General features: G+C 59.8%; 2 protein-coding genes across 6 annotated transcripts in view; both read right to left on the reverse strand.

Annotated features, from left to right (window-relative positions):
• Positions 1-2,018: 2,018 nt before the first annotated feature.
• TAMALIN (trafficking regulator and scaffold protein tamalin) lies at positions 2,019-7,693 on the reverse strand. Of its 3 annotated transcripts, none has more exons than XM_054649349.2 (8): positions 7,536-7,693; positions 4,768-4,817; positions 3,805-3,859; positions 3,421-3,502; positions 3,233-3,326; positions 3,096-3,162; positions 2,896-2,962; positions 2,019-2,815 (listed from the first exon to the last, which is right to left on the reverse strand). In XM_054649349.2, exons 1-8 carry the CDS (start codon positions 7,674-7,676, stop codon positions 2,388-2,390), a joined length of 984 nt encoding a protein of 327 aa, XP_054505324.1. In that variant the 5' UTR covers positions 7,677-7,693; the 3' UTR covers positions 2,019-2,387. The 3 variants fall into 3 exon arrangements, with proteins under 3 accessions (XP_054505324.1, XP_054505323.1, XP_054505327.2); XM_054649348.2 differs by having other exon boundaries at positions 3,421-3,523; XM_054649352.2 differs by lacking the exon at positions 7,536-7,693 and having other exon boundaries at positions 3,421-3,523; positions 3,805-3,903; positions 4,768-4,811.
• Positions 7,694-10,225: 2,532 nt separating this feature from the next.
• ACVR1B (activin A receptor type 1B) overlaps positions 10,226-18,147 on the reverse strand; it is a 35,302-nt gene continuing 27,380 nt past the window's right edge. Inside the window, exons 7-10 of one of the 3 annotated variants that reach the window (XR_013185853.1) lie at positions 17,150-17,274; positions 16,388-16,518; positions 14,056-15,849; positions 10,226-13,705 (exon numbers count right to left, since the gene is read on the reverse strand). Coding sequence is in view for 1 of the 3 variants with exons in the window: in XM_054649329.2 (XP_054505304.2) it covers positions 15,724-15,849; positions 16,388-16,518; positions 17,150-17,274 (382 nt within the window). In the remaining 2 variants the exon portion in view is untranslated. Of the gene's footprint in view, positions 15,850-16,387; positions 16,519-17,149; positions 17,275-18,147 lie in introns of all 3 variants that reach the window. The other 2 variants (XR_013185854.1, XM_054649329.2) reach the window with 2 other exon arrangements.

An 18,147-nucleotide genomic window follows, 5' to 3' on the forward strand; every position in this document is an offset into this window, starting at 1 on the left:
AGCGCTGCCCCGTTAGCGCCCCTGCAGCGGCACGGTCCCACCGGGGGGCTGCGGCCGGTGCCCCGTGCCCCGAGAGCCACAGCCGGTACCGGGAGTGCTGCCAGGACCTCCGGTACCGGGACCCTGCCTGGCCTCACGAAACCCCCGGCCCCGTGAGCAGCCCCGGGGGCGGGGGCAGCCCGGCAGAGGGGTCCGGAGGGAGCACGGGGGTACCGGAGGAGGCGGCCCGGGGGTACCGGAGGTGGCGGCCCGGGGGTACCGGAGGTGGCGGCCCGGGGTTACCGGAGGTGGCGGCCCGGGACCGGGCGCTCGCCCGTTCCCTCGCTCCGGCCCCGCTTCTCGCTGTCGCCCGCCCCCGACGGGGTTCCGTGACGTCACACCTGCCCGCTGACGTCACATCGGTCACTGACGTCTTGGGGATCCCGCGGCAGCACCGGGGACGCCCCCAGAGGGATCCCCCGGGCCCGGCGGGACCCGACGAGGTCACAGCCGGTGCCAGCCCGGGGATACGGCCCCGAGCCCTCGGGACAGGTCAGACAGGAGGGTCCCGGAGCTGTCGGGGGTCCCAAACGCCACCGGGGGCCGCGGGTTGCAGCCCCCCCATCCCTCGCTCGGTGGCGGCGTTCCCGGAGGGTGACACCGGCAGCCCCCGCAGCCGGGATTAGCTGTACCCCGGGAGAGGCCGCGGGGACTGCGGCGGCTCCGGGGGAGGAAACCCGAGCCCAACCACCCCGACAAGGCCACGGGGGTGCGGGGAGATCCAGGGATCCCCAGGGATGCACCCCGAGCCCCAGGCGGGGACACGATGGTGGCACCAGGGTGGGCAGGGGCGTGCAGGGTGCCCGTGCCCGGCCGCTGCCCACGGCTGGCTCCGTGCCCGGGCCTATATTTATCGGTAATGACAGCCTGCTCCGGGGCGTGCCCGGTGCCCCGGCCCTGCCCTGCCCCGCTCAGCCGCTGCCACGCGTGACCCCGGCTGTCCCACGGCCACCTGCCCCTTTCCGGGCACACGCAGCCCCAGGTCGGGGCTATAAAAAGCTCAGCGTGGGGTGGCAGCTGCCACAAGGGGGACGGGGGGGGGGTCCCGTGGTGGCTGTGACAGGAACGGGATGCTCCGGGATGCCTGGCAGCACGCGGGAGGGACGCCGTGAGCCGCCGGGGCTGCGGGAGCCAGGCCATAAATGTCCAGCACGGAGCTGTCCTGGAACGGGGACAAGGCAGGAGAGTGTGGGGGGGGGGGCCGGCCGATCCCCCCAACCCCGCTCCATGGCACGTGGCACACACAGTTGTCACCCCCAGATCTCCACAGAGATGTGGCACACACAGTTGTCACCCCCAGATCTCCACAGAGATGTGGCACACACAGTTGTCACCCCCAGATCTCCACAGAGATGTGGCACACACAGTTGTCACCCCCAGATCTCCACAGAGATGTGGCACACACAGTTGTCACCCCCAGATCTCCACAGGCTCCCCTGGGGGGCACAGGGAGAGTTGGGGTCCCCAAACAGCCCGGCCAGAGGGGAAACTGAGGCACAGCAGAAGGGAAACTGAGGCACAGCAGAAGGGAAACTGAGGCACAGCAGAGGGCTGGGGGCTCTCGGTGCACACACCGGTGTTGTAGCAGCCCCCCCAGCTCTGGGGGTGCTTTGTGTCCCCCAACTCCTTCAGCGGCTCTGGGGGGCACCGAGGCAGGTTTGGGGGGCACCCCAGTGCCCATCCTGTGCGGGCACCGTGTCCCTTGCAGGAGGAAGGGCTCGGGGTGGGACTCGCTTCCCGCCGGCTGCCGGAGGAAACGGGGCAGGAAGGGCCTGGCCGGGGCCCCGCAGCGCCGGGACGTGGCCGAAGGCACCGGGGCTGCAGCGGGCGGGGGGACACGGGGGGGTCCCCGGCAGCTCAATCACGGCCAAGGTGACATCAGTTGGTCACCCCAAGGGGACAGCGTGGGGCTGGGGGGGAGCTGCAGCCCCCAGCCCCCCAGGGGGCTCTGTCCCCCCTCATTCACGGCCACACATCGCTGCAAATCCTCTCTGTATTGGCGAGGTACAACAGCCCGGGGAGGGGGGCAGAGCAGGGCAGGACCCCCAGGCCCCCCCAGCCTGGGGAATTCGGGGCTCCCCCGGTGCTCCCCCCTCCCCAGAGCTCCGTGAGCTGCTCCAGGAGGGTCCTCACGTCTGTCCCTCGGTGCTGTGTCCGTCCCTCAGCGTCACGATCCCCACAGCCCGGGGGTGGGGGAGCCAAACCAGAACCCGAAACCAGAACCCCAAACCAGAGCCCCAAACCAGAACCCCAAAGCTCCTTCCTGCAGCCCCCCAGCGATGGGGGGGGTGGCAGAGGGAATGAAGCCCCTTGCAATAAATAAATAAATAGTCCTGGAGGGCCCGGGCTTAGAGGTGACTCTCCTCCTCCTCCAGCGCCCGGTTGAGCCCCGGGATGAACTTGAGCAGCCGCTGGCGGAAGCTGCTGTGCCGGTTCTTGCGGGGGGCGGCGGCGGCTCCGTCCCCGGGGTCCCCGGCCCGGGCCCAAAGCCTCCCCGCAGCCCCCGGGCCCCCCGCACACTTGAGGCTGGAGCTGCGACCCAGAGCGGGTCGGGGACGTGGTGGAGGGGGCGCGGGACCCCCGCTGTCCTCATCCTTGTCCTTGTCGCCGTCCCTGTCGCCATCCAGGGAGCTGGAGGAGGCGAAGACGCAGGTCTGGTACAGGGAATCATCGCTGCCGCTGGCGCGGGAGGAGCCCCCCGGCAGTCCCTCCCCCTGCAGGCACCAGCGGATGGACTCCAGCGTGTCGTAGATGCTGGGGTCCTTGGCCACCACACCTGATGGGGACACGGGGGTGTCAGAGGGGCTGGGGTGTGCCCCAAAACCCCCTCCCACCAACCCCCTGACCCCCACTCACCCCGCACCAGCCGCTGCTCCTGCACCATCAGCGAGCGAAACTCCCCCCATTTCTCATAGAGGGTTTGCTGTGGGGAGGGTGAGGGGGTCAGGACGCTGCTGAGGGGTCCCCAGGACCCTGCTGAGGGGGTCAGGACCCTGCTGAGGGGTCCCCAGGACCCTGCTGAGGGGTCCCCAGCCCTCCTGGCAGCCCCTGCTCACCTTCAGGTACTGCAGCCGGGCCTCCAGCTCAGCCCTCCTGATGGATGTGCCATAGAGAGTGTCGAGCCTGTGGGGCAGCAGCTGTCAGCAGTGGGGGGCTGCAGCCCCCCGAGCCCCCCCTGAGCCCCCCAGCTCACCGGAGAACGTTTCCTGAGCTCTTGATGATCTCCACGATCTCCCGGTGCCGGATTCCCTCCACGTTGAGCCCGTTCACGCCCGTGATGGTGTCCCCTGGAGCACAGGGTGAGCAGGGGTTCAGGGGGGGCTGCTCCCCTCTTCTGGGGGCCCCCCCAAAGGCTCCTGGCTCCCCCCAGGATGCGCTCACCAGCCTTGAGCCCCGCGGCCTCGGCCGGGCTCCCGTCGTGCACGCGGCACACGAAGGTGAACATCTCCACGCTGTTCCTGTCCTGGTGGTGCAGCCCATAGGTCTGCAATGAGGGGTCTGGTGAGGGCCATGGGGGCACCCCGACCCCCAGGGACCCCCCTCAGGAGCAGCCATGCAGTGTTTGATTGCTGCCGGGGGGGCTTGGCCTGATGGCTGCACCCCAAGGTGCCCCCCCAGCAGCACAGCCTGGGGAGGTTTGGTGACTCTGTCACCTCTAAAAATAACCCCCAGCTCAGAGACAACTTAAAAATACCCTCATGCAAAGCAAGGTGTGGGGAGGAAGGGTGGGGAGCAGGGCCAGGCTCAGCTCAGCTCAGCACCCACCTGGATCTCGAAGCCAAAGGACTCCTCTGCCTTCTTCTCCAGCATCACCACCCTCCTGGGGGACACAGGGATCAGGGCACCAGGCACGGCCAAAACCGCCTGTGCAAACCTCAGAATGCTGCTTTGGGGTCCTCAAAATGCCTGAGATGGGATTCACCCCACTCTGCCCCCCAGTTTGCCTTTGGGGGCCAGGCAGGACATACACAGGGTCTGGGGGTGTCTGAGCTGTGCCCCCATGGCTGCTCTCACCTCCCCTATAAAATCCCCTTCATTTCCTTCCCAGGGTATCCAGAGTGGAACAATGTCCCCAAGGCCAAGCTCCATGGAACAGGGACCCCAGCCCCACTCCAGCATCATCACCACCCTCCTGGGGAACACAGGGCACAAAACTGCCTGTGCAAACCTCAGAATGCTGCTTTGGGGTCCCCAAGGACAGGACACCTCTGCCTGAGATGGGATTCACCCCACTCTGCCCCCCAGTTTGCCTTGGCCAGAATCCTGTGGGTCCCAGGACCCCACGGGGCCTGGGGGTGTCTGAGCTGTGACCCCATGGCTGCTCTCACCTCCCCCATAAAATCCCCCTCATTTCCAGCCCTCCTGGGGTATCCAGAGTGGAACAATGTCCCCAAGGCCAAGCTCCAGCCCCCTGGGACAGGGACCCCAGGCACACCCAAAACTGCCTGTGCACACCCCAGGATGCTGCTTTGGGGTCCCCAAGGACAGGACACCTCTGCCTGAGATGGGATTCACACCCCCCCGTCTGCCTTTGTCAGAATCCTGTGGGTGCCAGGCAGGGTCTGGGGGTGTCTGAGCTGTGACCCCATGGCTGCTCTCACCTCCCCTATAAAATCCCCTCATTTCCAGCCCTCCCAGGGTATCCAGAGTGGAACAATGTCCCCAAGGCCAAGCTCCCACCCCCTGGGACAGGGACCCCAGCCCCACTCCCGTGCCCCCTGTCCCTACCTGTGCTCCTCCGGGGACTGGCTCGGGGATGCCCACTTGAACCCTGTGTCCTGTGACAAAGGAAGAGCCATCAGCCCGAGGGGACGCCCGAGGGGACATCCCCCACCTCCTGCAGGGACAGCCACCACCAGGACAGCACCGTGCCAAGCCAGCACCAGCACCCGGGTGCCCCCTGGGCATAACAGGGCTTTGATCAGGGCTCAAAGGCACCCTCAGAGTGCCCCGGGCTCGCCCCACGCTTTGACGTCAGCCCCACCGCGCCCACCCCACGCCGCGCTCCCAGGGGCCCCGGCACAGAGGGGCCCTGTTGTGGCCACAAAATCGGGGTTTTTGTGCAAAATCCACCCCCCCCCAGCCCAGACAATGTCGCTGTTGTGGCAGGAGCAGAGGCGTGGGCGGGTGGAGGAACTGGCAGGACCCTCAGGAGGGGACAGGGCTGTCCCCAAATGCCCCTCTGGGGCTGCTGGGCTCCGGCAGCCCCAGTGCAGCGCAGGCAGTGTCACCAAAAGCTGTCCCTTGAGGGTGGCAAATGGCACAGCTTGGTGGCAGCGGTTCCCTCTGTGCTCTGCCTGCCACATGGGTGTCACCAGCCCTGCCACATGGGTGTCACCAGCCCTGCTGGTGTCACCAGATAACGACCGCCCTCCCTAACTGCACCCACAGGCACAAAACCAGCAGGAATGGAAAAGTTGTTGCCTGTCACGCTGGGCCCCACGTCACCACAGGGACGGGAAGGGACACCCTGGACCCCTCAGGGACATGTCTGGTGGTGGTGGCCTTGCTGGCCAGGCCACCGTGCGCGTCTGGGCTGTGGCAGCGCAGCCACTTCTGCTCCGGATGTCGGCCCCGCTCTCGCTTCCCCCAACGCTCAGGAAGCGCCACGGGGCCGGGGGGAGCCTCAGGGCGGGGTCGGGCCCAGCGTCACCACAGAGGAGCCTTTCCAGGGGCCCTGTGCTCTCCAAACCAGACCTGGGGAGCTCTGGGACCTGTCCCTTACTGTCCCTAAACCAGACCTGGGGAGCTCTGGGACCTGTCCCTTACTGTCCTTAAACCAGACCTGGGGAGCTCTGGGACCTGTCCCTTACTGTCCCTAAACCAGACCTGGGGAGCTCTGGGACCTGTCCCCTGCTGTCCCTAAACCAGACCCAGGGTACTCTGGGACCTGTCCCTAAACCAGACCCAGGGTACTCTGTCCCTTACTGTCCCTAAACCAGACCTGGGGAGCTCTGTAACCTGTCCCTTACCCTTCCTAAATCGGCCCTGGGGTACTCTGTGACCTGTCCCTCACCTAAATCAGACCCAGGGTACTCTGCTCTTTACTGTCCCTAAATCAGACCCAGAGCCCTCTATGACCTGTCCCCTACTGTCCCTACACCAGACCCTGTGATCTGCCCCTTACCCTCCCTAAATCAGACCTGGGGTATTCTGGGACCTGTCCCTTACTGTCCCTAAATCAGACTCAGGGTACCCTGAGACCTGTCCCTAAATGAGACCTGGGGCACACTGTGACCTGCCCCTTAAACTCCCTAAATCAGACCCAGGGTACTCTGTCCCATACTGTCCCCAAATCAGACCCAGGAAACTGTGACCTGTCCCTTACCCCCCCCTTAAATCACACCTGGGGTACTCTGGGACCTGTCCCTTACCCTCCCTAAATCAGACCTGGGGTACTCTGGGACCTGTCCCTTACCCTCCCTAAATCAGAACCCGGTCCTGGGGTACCCTGTGGCCAATCCCTTGCCCTTCTCACGGGACAGAGTCCAGGGGGGCTGTGGGGTCACTCCCGTCCCAGTGGGGTCACTCCTGTCCCAGTGGGGTCACTCCCGTCCCAGTGACAGAGCCACAAACAGTGGGGTCAGGGTCTGGCCCTGCACCCTAAAAGCTGCAGGGCGGGACACTGAGAGGGACCAGGACAGGATGTGGGGCTTGGGGACACTGGGAAGGGGCACAGGGAAGATTCCTGAGGGAAGGTGAGGAGGGACCTTGATGTGGGGGCTCGGGGGGAACAAGGGTGGGGGTACAGGGATAAGCCCAGGGCAGGACGTGAGCAGGATCCGGGACAGGATGTGACGCTTGGGGGGACAACACGGAGCGAGCGGGGACGGGGACACCGGGAAGATGCTGCAGGAGGATGGGACAGGGGGGAGGAGATGCTGGGGCAGCACAAGAGGCTGGGGGCGGCCATCGGGACACCGGAGAGGGATGGGGACGCGAGGGAAGCTCGGAGCGGGATGGGGACACGAGGGAACCGGAGCGGGATGGGGACACGAGGGAACCGGAGCGGGATGGGGACACGAGGGAACCGGAGCGGGATGGGGACACGAGGGAAGCTCGGGCGGGATGGGGACACGAGGGAAGCTCGGAGCGGGATGGGGACACGAGGGAAGCTCGGAGCGGGATGGGGACACGAGGGAAGCTCGGAGCGGGATGGGGACGCGAGGGAAGCTCGGGCGGGACGGGGACATGAGGGAAGCTCGGAGCGGGATGGGGACACGAGGGAAGCTCGGGCGGGATGGGGACGCGAGGGAAGCTCGGAGCGGGATGGGGACGCGAGGGAAGCTCGGGCGGGACGGGGACATGAGGGAAGCTCGGGCGGGCCCCCGGGGCACGATGAGAGCCCAGGAGGAGACACCGGAGCGGATCCGCGGGGCGCAGCCACCGGCGGCCGGGCGGGACAGGGACACGGCGCAGCCCCGCTCTCCCCGTTACCGCCCGCGGTCCCGGTGCACAACCGGGGGCACCGGGGCGGCTCCCCCCGCAGCCCTTACCTTGCGCACACGGGGCAGGGTCCCGCCGGCCGCCGCCAGCGCTCGGTACAACTCGGCGGGCCCGGGGCTCTCCGGGGCCGCCGCCGGTGCCGCATCGTCCTTCGGCCGGAGCCGCCGCCGCCGCCGCCGCCGCAGGGTCATGGCCGGGCCGGGCCGTCCCGGGAGCCGCTATATGGACCCTGGGGGCGGGGACACGGCGGGACGCGCCCCTTTTGGGGCCGGACCCACCCACTTGGGCGTTAAAGCGCGGCTTTGGAGATAAGCCACGCTCAGGGTCCGGCTGGGACCGGCAGCTCCCCGGGCACGGATCGGGACCACGTGGAGTTCAGGGGGGTCTGGGGTGAGGGTCCTGTGAGGGGACCCCAACGGGGTCCAGTGAGGGGGGTCCGGGGGGGGTCCAGTATGAGGGTCCTGATCAGGGACCCCATAGAGGAACAGTGGAGGGTCCAGTGAGGGGGGTCCTGCTCGGTGACCCCCATGGAGGAACAGTGGGGGGGTTCTGCTCGGGGACCCCATGGGGGAATAGTGGAGGGTCCAATGGGGGGGGGGAGTCCTGCTTGGGGATCCCATAGGGGTCATGGGGGGGGGGGGGTCCAGTGGGGGGGGTCCTGCTCAGGGACTCCATGGGGGTCCAGTGGGGGGGGGTCCGATGTGAGGGTCCCACTCGGGGACTCCATTGAGGTCCAGTGGGGGGGTCCTGATCAGGGACCCCATAGAGGAACACTGGGGGGGTCCTGCTCGGGGACCCCGTGGGGGAATAGTGGAGGGTCCAATGGGGGGGGGGTCCTGCTTGGGGATCCCATAGGGGTCATTGGGGGGGGGGGGGGGTCCTGCTCAGGGTCCCCATGGGGGAATAGTGGAGGGTCCAGTGTGGGGGGGTCCTGCTCGGGGGACCCCATGGGGGTCCAGTGGGGGTTTAAGTGGGGGGATCCAGCTTGGGAACCCCATGGGGGTCCAGTGGGGGGGGGGTCTGGTGTGAGGGTCCTGCTCAGGGACCCCATGGAGGAACAGTGGGGGTTTAAGTGTGAGGGTCCTGCTCAGGAACCCCATGGAGGTCCCACGCAGGGGCCCCTTGGGTGGGGTCCATCAGGACAGAACAATTCGGGTCCCTGTTTGGGGATCCCGCGGGGGTCCAGAGGGAGGGCCCTTCATGAAGCTCTGCACGGGGATCCCTCGGTTGTCCAGCGTGGGGGTCTGGGGGGAGGGTCCTGGGCACATCCTCAGGGACACCGCGGGGCTCAGCGTGGAGGTCCAGGTGCTCCTTGGGGCGCTGCCCTGAGGGTGCAGGGTGCGATGCTGCTGGGAATTATCACGGGAAGCACCGTGGGGAACCAAGCAGGGATGCAGGGATCACCGCAGGGATGATTTGGGGAGAAACCGGGGAGGTTTCCGGGAGCAGAAGCAATGCCGGGCTCTGCTGCTCCCCGCCAGCTGCCACCAAATCCGCATTTGGGATTTAATGGGAGGCAGGAGCTGGGACAGGGGCGGCCGCAGCCCCCGGGCCGGCTCCCAGCGGGGTTTAAGCCGCTCCTGCAGGGTCTGAGCTGCGCTGGGACACGGAGGGAAGAACAATTCCCGGAGGCGGCCGCGGTGGCTGCTGCGGACACAACGCGCGGCTCCGGCTGAGCCCCGGCGAGAGGCAGAGGGAATTTTCCAGCTGGAGTCGAGAGCTTTGCCCAAATGTTTGTTTAAAATTTGCCAAAAAAAATGAAGATCGTAACAATCCCCGCTGGCGTTCCACCCAAACCTCCCGCCCACAGCCCGGCCTGGGGTTACCAAGAGACAAATTTGCTGCAGGAGCAGAACTGCTCTGGGTTGGAAGTGCTGGGGAAAGGATGGGACTGAGCCCATCACCGACCCCGAGTCCCCAAACCACCGGGAATGATGAGGAAAACCCCATTTTGTGCCCAAAATGTGGTCATGGCTCGGCCCCTGAGCTGCAGCCACCCCAGACTGTTTTCCCATTCCATCTCTGGAGGAGCAGACTCATTTTGCTTTAAAATTCCCAATATTCTGATCTCAGTGCTGCCCACGTTTGCAGGATGGGGCTGGATTTTCCTGGGGACCACAGCAGGAGCTTCAGACAAAGATGGGCACGAGAAGGACGAGCCCAGATGGTGCCTCCCCCTCCCCACCTTGTCTGAGCCCGGGGGGACCCCAGATTTTCCCCTTGATCCGCTCACAACTCATCTGCAGGAGGCTCTAATTAAGGAATTAGTAGGGACAGTTGATGCAGCACCATTTACCCTCGGAGCAAACAGGATTTTGTGGTTTGCTGTGGGATTTCTCTTTCCTTGGAGCTGTGGAGACTCGGGGATGCTGCAGGGAGGTGCCCACTGTACCCAGCACAGCCCCAGGGATGCTCTGAGGGGATCTCCAGGCATGAATCTCCAAATTTATTTATTCTCTGTGACCCTTCCTGCTCTGTGTCTGTCCCTGAGTGGGAGCTCCAAGTTCAGCTGGGTGGAAAACCCCCCCTGCCACCTCTTTGTGTCACCTCCACTATGCTGGTGGCACTTCCCGACTGCTTGGTGGCTGTTGGAAGCTTCATATCCACTAAAAATGGGAATATTCAACATTAAAAATGTTTTGCCCAGGATTCCTAAAAAGATTATTTCAGTTGTGAGGGACTGAGCTGTGCCCTGCAATTCCCACCCCTCCCCAGTGAACGGAGATTGCAACACCTCACATGAATAAAACAAACTTTTAATAATGTACAGCAGAAATCGACAGCCTGGTTTTTTATATTAAACAAAAGATTTCCTATCTTACACCGTATGTACATTTGCATACTGAAGAGGTAAAGTGGCTAAGTGGCTATTTTCATACAGTCCTTTTGCTAAGAAAAATGTACAAAACCAAACAAATCAAAAAAGGGGCAGAGAAGTACCAAGAGTTCTGTCCTGCAGCCACGTACCGCTGATGGACCCCCCGTCCTAATCCTGCATGGAACTGCCTGGAATGCACTTTTTGCTCCTTTTTTTTTCCCCCCAGAGCTGCTGCAAGGTTTTGGAGGCTTGGCAGCGATTCCCCCTCCCTGTGCTCCGACAGCTCGGCGAGCACTGGCGCCCCCGGGCACCGACGATGCATGAACAAAGTGCTGTGGAAATGCTACATGGTCAGCGTTAGCTCCTTCCCGCTGGCTTTTCCCCATCTCTGCTGAAGATTTCCCCTAAAATCCTGCGGGAAGGGGCCTTGCCCTCCTCGCCTGATCTGTTCCTGAGCCCGGCTTGGTTCGGAGCTGAGGCAGGTGCAGTGTGGCTACAGTTGGAGGGGGCGAGTGCAGTGCGAGTGCAGAGCTGTGGGCAGCGGGATGGGAGCGCCAGGGGGAGCCTGAGCTGGGCCTGGCCCCTCCTGCCCGCCCCAGCTGCCACCCTCGGGCTGTTCCACCGGCCTGGGAGTCCTCAGGGCCCCCTCGGCTCCTAAGTCCAGGTTTAGCTGGGCTAAACTGACATTGAGGGCTTGCAAGTGCGGGTTTAACTGGGCTAAACCTGCATTGAGGGCTTGCAAGATCCCCCTTGGCTTCTAAGTCCAGGTTTAACTGGGCTAAACTGACATTGAGGGCTTCCAAGTGCGGGTTTAACTGAGCTAAACCTGCATTGAGGGCTTCCAAGTCCAGGTTTAACCGGGGTAAACTGACATTTAGGGCTTCCTCCAAGTCCAGGTTTAACTGAGCTAAACCTACATTTAGGGCTTCCAAATCCAGGTTTAACTGAGCTAAACCTGCACTGAGGGCTTGCAAGTCCAGGTTTAACTGGGCTAAACCTGCACTGAGGGCTTCCAAATCCAGATATAACTGGGTTAAACTGACATTTAGGGCTTCCAAATCCAGGTTTAACTGAGCTAAACCTACATTGAGGGCTTCCAAATCCAGATTTAACTGGGTTAAACTGACATTTAGGGCTTCCAAGTCCAGGTCTAACTGGGCTAAACCTGCACTGAGGGCTTCCAAGTCCAGGTTTAATTGGGCTAAATCTGCATTGAGGGCTTCCAAGTCCGGGTTTAACTGGGTTAAACTGACATTTAGTGCCCCCCTCAGCTTCTTAGTCCAGGTTTAACTGGGTTAAACTGACATTTAGGTGCTCCTCTCAGCTTCTAAGTCCAGGTTTAACTGGGCTAAACCTGCACTGAGGGCTTGCAAGCATCCCCCTTGGCTTTTAAGTCCAGGTTTAACTGGGTTAAACCAACATTTAGGGCTTGCAAGCGCCCCCCTTGGCTTTTAAGTCCAGGTTTAACCGGGGTAAACTGCCATTTAGTGCCCCCCTCAGCTTCTTAGTCCAGGTTTAGCTGGGTTAAACTGACATTTAGGGCTTGCAATGCCCCCCTTGGCTGCTCAATGCAGGTTTAAGGGATGTGCATGGGAAGCTCTGGCTGAGATGTGACTCAGGACAAGCTGGGAGGGGACAGGGGACCCCCAGCCCTGCTCCCAGGGCAGATCCACGCTGCCAAAATCTCCTTTGGGGGTGCAAAACAGCTCCTAAAATGCTTCCAAACCCACACAACCCACGCTCCTCACTTTGTACAAGGTCATGGACACACGGGGAATCGGGGAGAGGGACACACGGACAGGGACACAGACAGCAAGAACAGAGGGACTGAAATAAAGACAACCCTGGCAGCCAGAGCAGAGATGAAACCTCACCTTTGAGAGCAGGAGCAAGGTCAGAGTAGAAACAGTTCCAGTGTAAATCGAGCTGTGCATTTTGGTTTTTTTTTTCCTTTTTTTTTTTTTTTTTGCAGTGATTTCTTTACAAACCAACAGGTCAAGAGGTAATAATTAGAGATTGTTTTTCTGCTCTTAGAAAGAATTACCAATATTCAAAAAAGTTAAAATCCAGACCCTCCCAGAAAACAACAACAACAGCAATAATAATAATAATAATAATAACAACAATAATAATTAAAAAAATAATAATCAAAACCACTCCAGTTAAAAGTTATGGCTTCAGAGTTCTCTACTGCAGACACTGACCTGACCTCCACAGCACAGATCTTCCTGACTGCCAAAGCCATCAGGGCAGCCACAGCCCTCACTTCCAGAGTCTCTGTAGTCACCCACCTCTCCCTCACCTGGATTCGGCCTTGAATCAAAAGAAAACCCATGCAGATCCCCCCACCCCACACTGAGACACAGCCACTTCCACATTAGGAGATATTTATACACCTAGATTAAAAAGATGGATGTTGATTCCCAACCTGCTGTCAGATCCTGCCCAGCCCCTCTGGGAGGATCCCCAGAACTGAGATCACAGAATGAGCCAGGCTGGAAAAGACCTTTGAGATCATCAAGGGCAACCTATGACCTAACCCAACACCTCCTCATCAGCTGAACCATGCCCAGTGATTTTTTAAAGATGTTCAGTGACTCCTGCACCCCCCTGGGCAGATGATTCCAGCACCCACTCACTCTTTCAGTGAAGAATTTCTTTCTGATGTCCAACCTAAACTTCCCCATGGGCAGCTTAAGGCTGTGCTCTCTTCTGTCAGTGTTGCCTGGGGGCAGAGCCCAACCCCTACCTGAGCACAGCCACCTTTCAGGGAGTTGTAGAGAGGGATAAAATCACCCCTGAGCCTCCTTTTCTCCATCTGAGCACCCCCAGCTCCCTCAGGGTTTGTGTTCCCAGCCCCTCTTTGCCTCTTTGCCTCCTTCCCAAACTGAGGGGCCAGAGCTGGACACAGAACTCGAGGTGCAGCCTCACCAGGGTCAAGTACAGAGAAGAATGATCCCCCTGCTCCTGCTGGCCACAAAATTCCTGATCCAGGCCAGGAGCCATTGGCTTTCTTGGCCACCTGGGCACGCTGCTGCCTCATGTTCAGCCAGGCCACTGTGCAGCCACTCTGTCCCCAGCCTGTCCTGCTGCATCACCAGGCCCCCAGAAATCTGCCTGGGTGTTGGAGCTGGGAACTGAGTCCTGCATTCCTCCATGGCACCTGCTCCACCTCTGACACAACTCACTCCCCTCTACCCAGAATTACAAACCCCAGGGGCTCAAGACAAAAAAAAGAAACACCTGGATTCCAGGAGTGATTCTCAGTTCCTTACTTGTTTCATCTTAAAAAAAGGGAAAGGTGCAGCCTCACCAATGTCAAGTACAGGAGCACAATGATCCCCCTGCTCCTGCTGGCCACACCATTCCTGATCCAGGCCAGGAGCTATTGGGCTTGGCCACCTGGGCACGCTGCTGCCTCATGTTCAGCCAGGCCACTGTGCAGCCACTCTGTCCCCAGCCTGTCCTGCTGCATCACCAGGCCCCCAGGAATCTGCCTGGGTGTTGGAGTTGGGAACTGAGTCCTGCACTCCCCCATGGCACCTGCTCCACCTCACACAACCCCAGGGGCTCAAGACAAAAGAAAAACCTGGATTCCAGGAGTGATTCTCAGTTCCTTACTTGTTTCATCTTAAAAAAAGGGAAAGGTGCAGCCTCACCAGTGCCAAGTACAGGGGCACAATGATCCCCCTGCTCCTGCTGGCCACACCATTCCTGATCCAGGCCAGGATGCCATTGGCTTTCTTGGCCACCTGGGCACGCTGCTGGCTCATGTTCAGCCAGGCCACTCTGTCCCCAGCCTGTCCTGCTGCATCACCAGGCCCCAAGAAATCTGCCTGGATGCTGGAGTTGGGAACTGAGTCCTGCATTCCCCCAAGGCACCTGCTCCACCTCTGACACAACTTAATCCCCTCTACCCAGAATTACAAACCCCAGGGGCTCAAGACAAAAAAAAACCTGGATTCCAGGAGTGATTCTCAGTTCCTTACTTGTTTCATCTTAAAAAAAGGGAAAGGTGCAGCCTCACCAGTGCCAAGTACAGAGAAGAATGATCCCCCTGCTCCTGCTGGCCACACCATTCCTGATCCAGGCCAGGAGCTATTGGGCTTGGCCACCTGGGCATGCTGCTGGCTCATGTCCAGCCAGGCCACTGTGCAGCCACTCTGTCCCCAGCCTGTCCTGCTGCATCACCAGGCCCCCAGGAATCTGCCTGGGTGTTGGAGCTGGGAACTGAGTCCTGCACTCCCCCACAGCGCCTGCTCCACCTCACACAACCCCAGGGGCTCAAGACAAAAAAACCCTGGATTCCAGGAGTGATTCTCAGTTCCTTATTTGTTTCATCTTAAAAAAAGGGAAAGGTGCAGCCTCACCAGTGCCAAGTACAGGGGCACAATGATCCCCCTGCTCCTGCTGGCCACAGAATCTGCCTGGATGGTGAAGTTGGGAACTGAGTCCTGCACTCCCCCACAGCGCCTGCTCCACCTCACACAACCCCAGGGGCTCAAGACAAAAAAACCCTGGATTCCAGGAGTGATTCTCAGTTCCTTATTTGTTTCATCTTAAAAAAAAGGGAAGGGGTGGCAGTGAGGCAACCGGATGGGCCGTGGTGGCGGCGCCCATCGGGGAGCCGGGGATCCGCTCTGCAGCCGCCTGTCCAAGCTCCACGAGGCTCACGACTCAGCACGGAGAGCACCAGCAAACAGCTCACAAAGGGGACACTCGAGAGTTGCACATGCACAGGAAGCACGGACAGAGATGAGGCACCCACAGGCAGAGACAGCGCACGGCTACGGAGGAGATGACCAGGCACGGAGGCACAGGGACACGCGCGCCTCGCGCATGCACACGCCGGGGCGGCCCCGACGGCCGTCAGGGCGCCGAGCTGGACTTTTTCAAGCTTAAGAAAAGGAGGGAGAGAACGGCTGTTGTGAAGCTGATCAACTGTTCTGGCTCAGCCTCTTGGAAGAGAGCACCATTTGTTTTGCTTTTTCTGCATGAACGTGCCAGTCCCTGGAAAAATCCTCGTGAGTACGGCAAGAAAAACCTTCCCTTCCCTTCCCCTTCCCCGAGCAGCCAGGGCCGGCTCCGACCCCACCAACGGGTGCTCAACGCACACTGAACTTTACAGGGATTTCCTTTAAAGGAACAAAGAGTTAGGATCATGGCTGAGATCCCTCAGGTGAAGTCCCTCTCAAGTCTCCACGCTCTCAGGAGGTGATCACAAAAGGTTTTGGATATTGTTTCATACCCAAGCAGGGAAGAGAGCGGTTCCGTAGGCTCCGTCCCCCTGCCTAGCAGCCTGCAGGTCCCGCTGTCTGGTTGTAGCAGTAGGTTGGGCTGAAACACGAGGTAGGCCTCCATCACATGTCTACTCTAGCACAGCAGCTCCTGTGCAATTTGCTCCTGTTGAGGCTCAGAGCCTAAATTTTCACATCTTCCTGGACACTGAGCTGGGAGAGGGTTTTCTTGATGCGGAGGGCAGTGAGCCGAGCCGCTCCGTTGGCGTACCAGCACTCTCGCATCATCTTGCCCATCACCCGTAGTGCCTGGCCAAGAAACAACAGCAAATGTCAGTGCTCTGCTCTTCCCCTGAGCCCACCTGGGCCTGCCAGGCTGCTGCTCTGCCTGGGCACTGACACAGCCTCCACATCCCCCAGAATCAGAGCACATCTCACAAAACTTGTTACCTTATCCTGGGGGAGTCATGGAATGGTTTGAGTTGGAAGAGACCCTCAAGTCCATCTCATTCCATGCCCTGCCATGGGCATGGACAGCTGCCACTATCCCAGGCTGCTCCCAGCCTCATCCAACCTTGGACTCTTGCAGGGAAGAGGCAGCCCCAGCTTCTCTGGGCATCCTGTGCCAGGGCCTCACCATCCTCACAGGGAAGAATTTCTTCCCAATATCCCACCTAACCCTGCTCTCTGGCACTGGAACTCCTTGGAAAGATTCTCCCCTCCTTTTTCTTGCAGACTTCCTCCAAATACTGCAAGGCCACAATCAGGTCAGCCCAAAGCTTCTGTCCTCCAGGCTGGACAATCCCAGTTCTCTCAGCCTTTCCATGGAGATGAAAGCAGACCTCACCTCATAGCTCTGCCACCAGTTTGGGATGTTTGGCCGTAATTTCTGGTCACACACAACCTTCCTCATCTCCTCAATGGAAGGATCAGAGGGTACAAGGTCATAGTAGGGAAGCTGATACTCCTCATGGATACCTGAAAGGCAGAGCAGGGAAAAATCAAATTCCTGGGAACAGGGACCATGGCCACTGTGCTTGCTAAAGACAGACAGATGGAGGTTTGGGCCCATGACTCACTGCTGAGATGCGTCAACACTTTGCAGTTATTTAGAACAGAAATGAAGAATTTGGAATTGGAGCTAACAAGAAAAATTCAGGGAAATAAAATGCAGCTGCCTAAACTGGAACAGAGTCAGCAGGCTGGGATCAACACCTCCCAGCAAGGCGCCAGGGTCACTGAATCTCCACTGCCACACGTGGGATGATGCTGCAGCTGCACGTGCCAAGACATTTACACTGATCTGGGGGAGTCCCCCACCAACCAGCACCACCACTGCCTGAAAACCCATCCAAAGGAACATCAGCCACCCCTGGAGCACCACCACCCTTGACCCAAAACACTGGCTGGGCTTAGCAGCAGTCATGAGTCACTTCTGTTACCTCCCTTGGTGACATGGGGACATGTCCTCCCACAGCCCTGCTCTCCCTCAAACCTCCCAAACCTGATCAAACCTCCCTCCTCCTGATCCATGGAAGCCCCAGGTTTGGAGGAGAGCCAGGAGCAAGCATGGCCACTGGCCCAGGCACACAAAGGACAGGACATTTACCTCCTGCATTGCACCTTCGGGCAATCTCCCAGTAGACCAAGCCCAAGGCATAGATATCAGCACATTTAAATGAATCAAAATGTTTCATGTTGATGGTTTCATCCAAGACTTCTGGGGCCATGTATCTGCACAGAGAAATGAAAAACATTTCCATTCTGAGAGGGAATTTTCTGGAAGACAGTAAATGATCAGTTTTCCCACACAGCACTTCCCAGCAGAAAAAGCTCTGCTTGGCATCAGAACAGAACTGGGCCCTGTGATCTAAGAGAGTGAAAAAAATAACTCAAGAACAACAGCAAGCTGGGAAAAGAGGCAGAAATGTCCCAAAACTACATCAGGCTCCCACCAGAAAGTCCCAAAGGCTTTAGTGAGGCCAAGTTTGTTGTCATGCATTCAATGAGCTCCTGTGCCAGGTTTACATGGCTGGCCCACACCTCCCAGTGTGGTGACACCTGCAACATCCCTCTGGCATCAACTCAGGCACAAAAGTGATGCTGCAAGACACCAGGAAATGCTAAATCCAGAGAATTCTTCCAGTGTTCAACCTGCAGCTCAGGCATTTCCAGCCACCCAAATGCCTTCACCTGCAACATCCCTTTGGCATCAACACGGGCATAAAACTGATGCTGCAAGACACTGGGAAATGCTAAATTCAGAATTCCCCCAGTGCTCAACCTGCAGCTCAAGCATTTCCAGCTACCCAAATGCCTTCACCTGCAACATCCCTTTGGCATCAACATGGGCACAAAACTGATGCTGAGAGACACTGGGAAATGCTAAATTCAGAGAATTCCTTCTCCCAGTGCTCTACCCAGAGTTCAGGCATTTCATGCTGCAAGACACCGGGAAATGCTAAATTCAGAATTCCCCCAATGCTCAACCTGCAGCTCAAGCATTTCCAGCTACCCAAATGCCTTCACCTGGAACATCCCTTTGGCATCAATTTGGGCACAAAACTGATGCTGCAAGACACCAGGAAATGCTAAATCCAGAGAATT

Source organism: Agelaius phoeniceus, chromosome 35 (assembly GCF_051311805.1).
Source record: "Agelaius phoeniceus isolate bAgePho1 chromosome 35, bAgePho1.hap1, whole genome shotgun sequence".
Taxonomy (NCBI): Eukaryota; Metazoa; Chordata; class Aves; order Passeriformes; family Icteridae; genus Agelaius; species Agelaius phoeniceus.